General features: G+C 39.3%; 1 protein-coding gene across 2 annotated transcripts; it reads left to right on the plus strand.

Annotated features, from left to right (window-relative positions):
* The first annotated feature begins 1,447 nt into the window (after positions 1 to 1,447).
* On the plus strand, positions 1,448 to 9,832 carry LOC115193656 (coiled-coil domain-containing protein 172). Of its 2 annotated transcripts, XR_003878211.1 has the most exons (10): positions 1,448 to 1,616; positions 1,990 to 2,075; positions 5,041 to 5,157; positions 5,294 to 5,459; positions 5,647 to 5,748; positions 5,943 to 6,045; positions 7,169 to 7,256; positions 7,339 to 7,419; positions 8,548 to 8,585; positions 8,927 to 9,832. XR_003878211.1 is itself a non-coding variant. In XM_029752520.1 (9 exons), exons 1-8 carry the CDS (start codon positions 1,538 to 1,540, stop codon positions 7,381 to 7,383), a joined length of 786 nt encoding a protein of 261 aa, XP_029608380.1. In that variant the 5' UTR covers positions 1,448 to 1,537; the 3' UTR covers positions 7,384 to 7,419; positions 8,927 to 9,832. The 2 variants fall into 2 exon arrangements, 1 of the variants encoding a protein (XP_029608380.1); XM_029752520.1 differs by lacking the exon at positions 8,548 to 8,585.
* The last annotated feature ends 1,528 nt before the right edge of the window (positions 9,833 to 11,360 follow it).

Genomic DNA, 11,360 nt, shown 5'->3' on the forward strand with positions numbered 1-11,360 from the left:
GTCTTAACGACCTTTCCACAGGTGCATGTTCATTAATTACATTTACATTTACATTTACGTAATTTAGCAGATGCTCTTATCCAGAGCGACTTACAAATTGTTTGGGAAACAGTGTTTAAACCCGTTTACAATGAAGATCTGTGAAGTTATTAGGATTTTTATGAATTAAATTTGAAAGACAGGGTCCTGAAAACGGGACGTTTCTTTTTTTACTGAGTTTATTAGGTAGCCCAGAAAATTATGTAAAAACATCCTGTTGTTTTTATAGTAACTATACTAAAAAAAAATAAATAATAATATTCAAAATAAACTTGGTTTAAAAGTACATTACAGTAAAGTTTACAGTAGGGTACTGTTAAACCAAATTTTTTTTGGAACATAATGTACATTTTTACAGTGACTTACAGGTGCCAAGTGCAGGTGCCACTCACTGCCAGTAAGTTACCGTAAAAACAACAGGATTTTTTAAAACATATTTTTCTGGTCTTTTTTACAGTGTAGGGTAATTATACTGGACAATAGCAACATAAATGCAGTGAATGTATAAGGGGAACATAAATAGACCTAGTCCTAATTTGCAAAACCGCATAGGCTCGGCACAAAAGTAAATGAAATTTACAATTAATTAGCTTTTTCAAAGGGAGCTTTCAAATTATAGTTTTGTTCAGATAAAATAAAATATGTATCCTCCTTGACCAAATTACAAGCATGTTGAGAGAGGGAAAAATATAGTGTTAGTTAATTGTCTGGAAAACCTATATAATTTGATAACTTTGCTGTTTTAATCTCAAAGGGAAGGTTGCCAACCGCATGGTGAGCAACATCAATCTGGAATTTATGAAAAGCCTCAATCAATATTTACTATTAATTTAGCAAATGAATGTCAGAATGATATAGTCCTGGTCATATAAGGAAGCAGGCATTCACACTTTAATGTGCTTCATGCCACTGGCTCAAACTATTCTTCCTAGCAGTGCTTAGGAGAAAATTGGGTAGAGTAAAGAATTAGCCTCTATAGGCCTATGTGACAAATCTTGAAGGAGCAAATGGCACTGAATTAAAGCTATTGATTGCTGACTGTGCTTACAAACGTCAAACAATACTGTGGATGGCAGAACTAATAGTTCATTGAAGCAGAACGGTGATGAATGAACGCGAGCTTGAGAGAATGGCTGCACTGGAACATTTCTCAGTATGTTTAGGCCTACAGAATGTATTCATTGTGGTAGGCTACAATGAAAAGCCCCCTAGGCTACCCCCAGGTTCAACATATTTCTGTGGGTTTAAGAAACACATCCGTTTGGGTGAGGACCATTTTAAATGTTACACGATATTAGTAGGTTTTCTGGTAAAAGTAAACGAACCTCTCATGCCTACAAATAGGCTTGCGCACTCTAGAATAGGCCTACATGCGCGCTATAGAACACGTGCACATTTGTTGGCGGGAATTCGACTGAAATCTCAACACACTTGTATGTTTTACTGCGGTCCTGGCGTCATATTTAATAGCTAGATAGCATATTTATCCGATAGAGACATGAGTTTGGATACTCTGTTTCAACAAATTCTACTAACTGAACAGCAAATATCGGAGAAAACGCGACAATCTCAAGAGGGTGAGCTGCCAAGCATAATTTCCTTTCTAATATCAAGATAACTGTTATTGACACAATGTTAGTTAAAGTATACGATTTTTCAATTGACTTTTGCCGGAATTTGGGGAAAGAATGTGACTAGTTGTGTTTGTCATTTTTTTTTATTTAACTAGGCAAGTCAGTTAAGAACAATGTCTTATTTTCAATGACGGCCTAGGAACAGTGGGTTAACTGCCTTGTTCAGGGGCAGAACGACAGGTTTTTACATTGTCAGCTCGGGGATTCGGTCTTGCAACCTTTTGGTTACTAGTCCAATGCTCTAACCACTAGGCTACCTGCCGCCCCACAAGTCATGAAGGTCACTGTTTTATTTGCTTTTTCAATGTTCTTTCAGTCAAGGCTGCTATTGCAAGATGTCAAGACAGGGTCAAGTCATTGACAGAAAAATCAGAATGTCTCTCCAAGGAACTTGATGAAAGGGTGAATCTGCTGTTATCATTACCTATGTGTGTGAGAGAAAACCTCAAAGCATGGTCTGACACAATATTGTTGAAGTGACTGACTCTTCATTGAACAGTGTATGTAGGCTACAGAGTTGTACAGTGAATGTACAGTCAAATAGCTCCATTAATTAGTCCCGAGAGAGTGTTTTGACAGATTAAGTGCAGTATATTGATACATATTGAGACACATTAAAGAGGTGATTAATTGTATGATTAAAACCCTTAATCTATTAGAGGCCTCATCAGAGACTGTGGATCAATTGCAAGTGGCGCTACAAAATCAATTCCTAGTTTCCGCAGGATTACATTAGCATTATAGCAAGCAACGTTTTAACATGCTTGAAATGAATTATGTGTGTAAGATAGATTCATTAAATTTTCATAATATTGTTGAGCACTTCCTGTACACGTCAAAAAGGAACATAACAAGATTGCCAATTAGAGGGGTCAAATCAAAAGAGTCATTCATTGAGATGAGATGCAATAACCTCTGAACTATAGGCTGCTGCTGAATATCACATATACATTCAGGCAATATGTTCCATCTATTTTGCTGATATTTAAGATTATCCTAAATTGGGCCACTGTAGGTTAATAGCATACATATACATGTTTGACTAGATATCATTCTGCTTAATCATGGCAACTAATGCAATTATACAGTACATTTCAGACTGCATAGTGTGATCTTTCACTGCAAGTTTGTTTCTGTGAGATACACTTCCACTGGAAATCATGTTCTATTGTGGAGATAGCTAAAACTATTTGCAGGACTATTTTAAAGTATGATAGTGTTTTAAGCACACTATCTTTATGAAACAGCTCAAACTTTGTGTTTGTTGTTCCATAGTATATGACACTTGGCTTGCTCAATCATTAATTTGTCTTCAGCCAGACAGTTTACTTTCAAGCTCTCTTTAACTGTTCCCTTCATTATATTTAGGACACCTAAAGGTTACTGTTTTATTTTTAACTTTGTAACTTTAACACTCATAGTAACCAATTGTCCTGAATGCCATGCATTTTAGACAGTAATTTTCAATGCTTTCCACGAGCACAATTAACCTTCACAATTGTTTATATCATTTGAAGCCGGGTAGTATGTAATTACCTTAATGGTACCATTTGCCTTTTTTTGGTCTGAATGGCTTATACAAAATATATACACTGCTCAAAAAAAAGGGAACACTAAAATAACACATCCTAGATCTGAATGAATGAAATAATCTTATTAAATACTTTTTTCTTTACATAGTTGAATGTGCTGACAACAAAATCACACAAAAATAATCAATGGAAATCCAATTTATCAACCCATGGAGGTCTGGATTTGGAGTCACACTCAAAATCAAAGTGGAAAACCACACTACAGGCTGATCCAACTTTGATGTAATGTCCTTAAAACAAGTCAAAATGAGGCTCAGTAGTGTGTGTGGCCTCCACGTGCCTGTATGACCTCCCTACAACGCCTTGGGCATGCTCCTGATGAGGTGGCGGATGGTCTCCTGAGGGACCTCCTCCCAGACCTGGACTAAAGCATCCGCCAACTCCTGGACAGTCTGTGGTGCAACGTGGCGTTGGTGGATGGAGCGAGACATGATGTCCTAGATGTGCTCAATTGGATTCAGGTCTGGGGAACGGGCGGGCCAGTCCATAGCATCAATGCCTTCCTCTTGCAGGAACTGCTGACACACTCCAGCCACATGAGGTCTAGCATTGTCTTGCATTAGGAGGAACCCAGGGCCAACCGCACCAGCATATGGTCTCACAAGGGGTCTGAGGATCTCATCTCGGTACCTAATGGCAGTCAGGCTACCTCTGGCGAGCACATGGAGGGCTGTTCGGCCCCCCAAAGAAATGCCACCCCACACCATGACTGACCCACCGCCAAACCGGTCATGCTGGAGGATGTTGCAGGCAGCAGAACGTTCTCCACGGGGTCTCCAGACTGTCACGTCTGTCACATGTGCTCAGTGTGAACCTGCTTTCATCTGTGAAGAGCACAGGGCGCCAGTGGCGAATTTGCCAATCTTGGTGTTCTCTGGCAAATGCCAAACGTCCTACACGGTGTTGGGCTGTAAGCACAACCCCCACCTGTGGATGTCGGGCCCTCATACCACCCTCATGGAGTCTGTTTCTGACCATTTGAGCAGACACATGCACATTTGTGGCCTGCTGGAGGTCATTTTGCAGGGCTCTGGCAGTGCTCCTCCTGCTCCTCCTTGCACAAAGGCGGAGGTAGCGGTCCTGCTGCTGGGTTGTTGCCCTCCTACGGCCTCCTCCACGTCTCCTGATGTACTGGCCTGTCTCCTGGTAGCGCCTCCATGCTCTGGACACTACACTGACAGACACAGCAAACCTTCTTGCCACAGCTCGCATTGATGTGTCTTCCTGGATGAGCTGCACTACCTGAGCCACTTGTGTGGGTTGTAGACTCCGTCTCATGCTACCACTAGAGTGAAAGCACCGCCAGCATTCAAAGTGACAAACATCAGCCAGGAAGCATAGGAACTGAGAAGTGGTCTGTGGTCCCCACCTGCAGAACCACTCCTTTATTGGGGGTGTCTTGCTAATTGCCTATAATTTCCATCTGTTGTCTATTCCATTTGCACAACAGCATGTGAAATTTATTGTCAATCAGTGTTGCTTCCTAAGTGGACAGTTTGATTTCACAGAAGTGTGATTGACTTGGAGTTACATTGTGTTGTTTAAGTGTTCCCTTTATTTTTTTGAGCAGTATATAAATATTGTGAGGGGAATGTTGAGGCTAGGCAATACAGTGTGCCTGTATTATAGCTACTAAAATGAGATAACATATCTTTTCCCTTGATTTCAATATATTAACTGTTCAATCAAGTATCAAACTTCATGGAATGGGACAGGCTAACGAAAGTATAGTTTTTGTTTTGTTTTATGGAACTGCTAAAAGTGTGTCCTTCCAGGCTCAGCATCTATCAGAGACAAAGCTGCAGTATGACCTAATAAAAAAGCGTCAAGTACAAGTTGAAAAGCAGGCAGGGGAGCTTCTGAGACAGCAGAGGGATCTCAGGAAACACTTGGTGAGTGATTTCTGTCAAGGGCATTCAAGCACACTCAAACGTTAAAGAAATACAACATGACAGTACATTGTTATTCAATAGATCTAGGCTACATTAACCTATTTACCTTTTTTTTGCTGTGCTCATATGTTTGAAGGAGAAAATAAAGAAGTCGTCGAAGGAGGAACAGGAGAAATTCATGAAAGAAATCATGACTTTCAACAGTGACTTTAGCCTTTTGAATAACAGGGAGACTGTGTTTGAGAGCGAAACCCAATCTGAGATATGTAACTTGGAGCAGGAGGTTATCTCTTTAAACAAAGGTAGAGAAGCCACTGTTTATATTAACATGTGAAGTAGGGTAATTTTATATTCATTGGGTATTGCTAGTTTATTAATGGATAATATATTTACATTATATAACCTGATGCTACACTAACCATGCCCTGTTCTGACCAACCCTGAGGCTTTATGGTGACCCCTTGTACTGCTTTTTCCCTCCTGTCTCAGAGATGGAGTCCATGGGGCGGAAGAATACTCGGATGAACTCTATGCAAGAAGAAAAGAGAGGTCTCCATTTGGAGCTACAAGGACTGGAACATATTATGAGAGGTACAGATTTGATCTAGCTCTGTTGTCAGGTAGACATTTGAATGCTCACCACCAGATAAAACAAACAATCCTAAAGACAGCGTACAGTAAAACGTGCAGATTGGAATTGAATCCATCCCCTAGTATAATTTTCTTTAGGGAAACACCGACTGCTATGTGGAGGTAATGTTTACATTAAGCGTTGTTCATTTCAGACCTGGAGAGCCAGCTGAATGAGGCTAAATCAATGACCGAGTCCTTAAGTGCAGAGAGTCTGATGGTCACCCAGAAGCCCCTCACAGACAGCACTTGCTTAAGGTAATCAACTGCGCATCCAAACTGTCCAGCTGTACCGTGGGAGACAAGCAATGTACTCCTTAATCACTGTGGATGCCAGTGCCTTGCTTGGAGCCTCACTGACTAGTTACATTTCGGGGATAGCGTTTGCGTGAGGAGAGTGGTCCGTTATGGCTAGATCAAGGCTTATCCTGGGGTGTGTATAGAGTCAGAAGTTAGAGCAAAAATGTGCTCGGAAGCATATACAATAAATACGTGAGGACTGAGTTTTACAGACATAACAAGGATCATATAGTCAATTCTGACAGAACAGCAAGGCTCTGGGTATTTGGTGTGTGGGTCACAAATCATTGCACATTTATTCTTTCTGTCTCATCCTGCTAATGATCCTGCTTGAAATGCGCTGAAAGGACCTGCACCCATCCTGCCTTTCTTGTACTCTTCAGATCAGGATGCTTAAATAAAGCAACATTACCCCAATCTCTTTAATTAAGGCTTTGATCTGTTGCCTGTATTATCTGGTCAAAAAAGAACGTCCTACGATTCTCATGTTAGGAACTTAATAAAAAGGATGGATCGATACAGAATCTGGCCCAGGGAGGAAGTGTTTGCCTCCTCCTGCTCTTAAATCATACGTGGGGGAAGCATGTTCTGTCCCTCTGTCCCCACAAATCTCCTTCATTACTGACGGCCTGATTAGTCCACAGGATGTGCTGAGGGTGGGGCTTTTGGGGAAGCTGAGGCCCACTTACTGTTATGATAATTCCTCTTGAGTGTGTTCATTAATCACGCTTTTTACTCAGCTATTGATTGTTTGAAATTGAATGCATGTCAATTTAATGAGTGCTGTCTTTTTAAAAGTGTAAGTGTGCAAACCATACAATTTTAATGTCATAGACTTAGCCAGTGGTAACTTGTGGAATAGACGCTGGCTGGAATGCGGTTTTAACCAATCAGCATTCAGGATTAGAACCACCCATTGTATAATATCTCTAGATCCAATTTGCTGGTAGGGTAAACTTTTGGTTGTACTATTGGTCCAACTCTTAAATTCATGTTAGATAATTGTTTTATGTTACATTTAATGTGGGTGTGTAATGAGAGACTAGCTTTTCAGACACTTAACATTTCAAATGTGTCCTAGACTTAAAAAGGAGCTGGAGATGCACAAAGAAGGAGAGCTGGAACTGCTGAGAGAAGCCCTTAGCTCTGAAATCCTGTTCCTGCAATCGGTAATCACTCTAAGCTATTCAAATCTATGAGCCTCAAATGAAGTCAATAGCTCTTATTGTAACATGACATTTTTTATTGCAGAAACTGTCTCAGAAGACTCCCCAATACTCAAGGAAATTCACATAGTGTCCAACGTGTTTCTGGCAGAGGAAAATTCCAGAGGTATGTTAGAGGTTAGGAGAGAGATTGATTATACCAGCAGTCTTAAAAACATTGTGTATTTTACTAAGTACTTATTTTGTGTTACTTTACTGTCAGCTCATTGAAGGTCTTGGCTTTACCCACCGAACATGGTAGGATTTTAGCAATAGAACCAGGGTGTTGAGACGGGAGGATATTCTTAGTGTGATCAAGAGAACATGAGCAAATCCCATGCATTTGTTTAAAACGTATATTACAGTTTTTTACAATCGCTTACACACTAAAAGTGGTACTTGAGGCACACTCAGTGAAACCATTACCTCATGTACCTAATCTTCAGACCAAGTCTGAAAAACTGCAAGCACATTATCTGCTTTACACTCAGTTTGCAATTGTAAAACACACTTTTTGCAAAAAACTAAACACAGTTCTCTACATTAGACACATCATTCAAAACTAACAGGTCTTGTGTTTCATTTGGAAAACACTGCCATTCCAAATGCCACACTCATTTACCGATTACCTACACCCAGTGCTCACGTGTGAAAACACTTATAGCTAATTTCTTCACTTAGAAATCAGAGCTTGAGCACTATAAATAGGCTTCAGGTTGGCTGTCTTGGTTTGGACAACAATGGAGGCCAATTTTGGAGAGAGAGTTAGAGGAAGAGGAGGGAGAGTAAGAGGGGGACGAGGAGGAGGAGGAGGAAAAGGACAAGCCCTTTGTTTAAATTCTACTGTATTTGTTTTGTCTGTTACTGTTCATCCCGAAATCAGGATGAAAATACATTGTTTTGAGAAAGAAATACATTTTATTTTTCCTCCCTTGCATTTCTGTTTATAGTAAATATATACTGAATATGCATATATACTGTATATATTTCTGCACATATATGTTGTGTGAGTGCTATGACAAACTGCCGTGGACTCCACTGCACACTGAACATGCAAAAGACACAAGATAGTAGTGTTTTACATTTGTCACATCCGTGTATAGTAAGAGCTAATCATTTGCTGGTTTGTGTGTAGAGTTTAATTGCAAAACCAATTTTGAGAAGAGTTAAAATAATTTTGAATGAAGTGTTTGGTTTTGCAAGAGATGTGTGACGTGTTGCATGTTGTGTGTTTGTTTTGGGGTTTTGTGTGTAGAGTCGAGAGAAAAGGAGCCATCGTTTCAGAAATCATGTGTAAGCAATTGTCAAAAACTGTAATTCTTTACCCCTGAAAACTGCCCTCTTGTGGAATTGATTGAAGTTGCAGTATCACATTGTACAGCAAAATCTGACTGATCCAGGCTGACAATGAAATATGTGTATATGGACTATGAAAAGAATAGGAAAGAAATAACATAGCAGTTAGAATCAGAGAACAGAAATAATCAAAACATATCCATAACTCCACTGTAAAGTGGACTTTTCTGGTTGTTTTTCCATGAGGATACAAATTAATCAGATGATAGTGTCAGCCTAAGGTGTGGTGTACATGTATACGTTTTGATGTGATGCTGGTCAATGTTCTCTGTTTCCAGGTACAGAAGCAGTGTTCAACCTCAAAGCCGCCAGTTCAGAGGAATTAATTACTAATGTCAGTGATATTTCTTGAAATGTCTTATTTTGAATTTATAGAAAATATAGTATGAGGTATTTTTACACCACCTACAAAATTCCAATGTGATCCCTGGCTATACATTTTATTAAATGGTCATTAATGTCCATAAAGAGAGATGACAATTAAAACTGTAAGTGTTTGCAGAGATTGCTGGTTGTATTCTTTGCTGCCCTCTAGAGGCCATTTTACACCACACATGATGGCCAACCAGACCAGGATGTTCTTGTTCATGTAGTACTCTAGTACCAGCACAATGACTCATTAAAATAATTGACGATTATGGGATCCGGCATTTATCTTCTCCAGATCATTTTCATGTTATCCCTGGATTTGATTGACCGTCAGTTGATTGACTTATGATGTAATAGTTAATGAGTTCAAATCCCGTTTGAGTCTTTGTTCTGTTGACTTCAGAGCATGACCCGGATTAATTCAAATCAGGCCATTTGACTAAGTGGTTTGCAGCTTCTGTACTGGCAGTATTCTGCTAACATAATCCTCACATCACCTGGGATTTGAAAATACTTATTTTATATCCTTTGAGATTGTAGTAGTCTGACCATTTAACAACTGCATTGTTTTATTTGAATTTGAAGCACATCAGATAAGAAATATGCAACCTGCATGAAAAATGTTTGGTATCTAAAGTAGAAGTGAATATGTATGCAACGAATCCACCCACTGACACTTAAACCTGAGGTGCTGGTTATTAGAGAAATATTGACACACAAAGTAATGTTGCTACAGAAACATGTATTAGAAACACAAGTCAGAAAAATAAAGTGGTGATGACAAAATAAAAATAAGTGCATTTGACATCAAACAATTAATCTCCTCATTTCATTAACATTTCTTCCATACTTCAGTTCTGCTGAGCACAATGATATCAAGCTTCTTCGTTATTCTCCTCATTAATGTTGAGTGTTAGCAGCTAGTGATAGTGCAACGATTACCGTAGCAGAGGAAAATGAATCTTATCTCTGGCAAATTGAACGACTAACTCTGAAGCTTTCCCCTCTAGTCTCACTCTTCTCTCTATGGTTATCCACAGACGAGACAGGCGTATTCTGGCTCTCCGTCAATGCCTTTTTGCTCTTCAGCTCATTGATGAACTGCTGAATGAGCTTAGCCTCAAAATCATTGCAATTCTTGGTCGTCAGGCAGTCCTGGTCCGTTGGAAAGTAGGGATTCTTAAGGATTCTGCATAGAGAAAGGGACACGCGTTCTTAGGAGTTTTCAAAATCATTGACTTTGAAACATCATCCTTATTTCAATATGACTTAAAGGTCCAATGCAGCCATTTTTATCTCGATATCAAATCATTTCTGGGTGACAGTTAAGTACCTTACTTTGATTGTTTGAAAACAAAAATAGCTTCTTAGCAAAGGGCAATTTCTCAAGCAAGAATTTTGCTAGGATTGTCTGGGAGTGGTCTGAGTTGGGAGGGGAAAACTGAAAATGAGCTGTTATTGGCAGAGTGGTTTGGAATTTTCTTATTGGGCTATTAACTAATTTACTGCATGGTGATGTCACCAGACATGCCAAAAGTATTTTCAAAAAGCTCTTACAGTAAAATATAATATATTTTTTATAATAATATTCCAACCTCAGTGTGGACATGTATATAAAACAGGAAAATCATGTTTTTGACTGCCCTGTGCCTTTTAAGACCTTACAACATAATTAGAGGATGTTTTAGTGTTATATATTCCACCTGTACAAGCGGTGCACCATGGCCTTTCTATGGAGTTAAAGAGAACCTTTACAGAAGCTTTACAGAGGGGACTTGCTGTTGCAAACGGCCAGCTTGTTCCCTCAAATGTAATGGGTTGTCCATTTGTGTCTGGTGTCTGTACTGCACTCCTCATACAGACAACTTCTCCTCAAGAACACAAAATCATAGCCATGTGTAATGAATTAGGCAAATAATGATTTAAGAACCAAACATTTATATTTTAATTTCTTATTCCTTCAATTTCTTTCCTGTAGAAACAATTTTTTGTTGAAACTGTTTGTGTTTTATGTAAAGGCATAGCCTATTGTAGAATACTGAATATTTGTGCCACCAAACAGAGTGAGTATGAGAGGTTTTTAGCTCATAGGCATGTGATGTTACAGGAAAGAGTACCTCATTGCTCATGGGTTTACATTAACACTTCCTCCTTTACTCTGGGCTACTGCAGCTGGACACTGCTTGGGCTCAACCTCCTTGCAAACTATATGAGGAAAACATACACAGTAACACAATAACTACTTAGGCAATACCTTTAGAAAGACACAAAGTAAAGCCAATGTAATTATGGGTTGTGCAAAATGAGGCCATTCGCTCTGCCATAGCTTATTTGCAGCCAATA

This window comes from Salmo trutta, chromosome 5 (assembly GCF_901001165.1).
Source record: "Salmo trutta chromosome 5, fSalTru1.1, whole genome shotgun sequence".
Taxonomy (NCBI): Eukaryota; Metazoa; Chordata; class Actinopteri; order Salmoniformes; family Salmonidae; genus Salmo; species Salmo trutta.

Coding starts and splice junctions, on each gene's coding strand:
- LOC115193656 (XM_029752520.1), top strand. CDS start 1,538: ATGAGTTTGGATACTCTGTTTCAACAAATTCTACTAACTGAACAGCAA. Junction 2,076..5,040: donor CCAAGGAACTTGATGAAAGG/GTGAATCTGCTG, acceptor GTGTCCTTCCAG/GCTCAGCATCTATCAGAGAC. Junction 7,257..7,338: donor AAATCCTGTTCCTGCAATCG/GTAATCACTCTA, acceptor TTTTTATTGCAG/AAACTGTCTCAGAAGACTCC.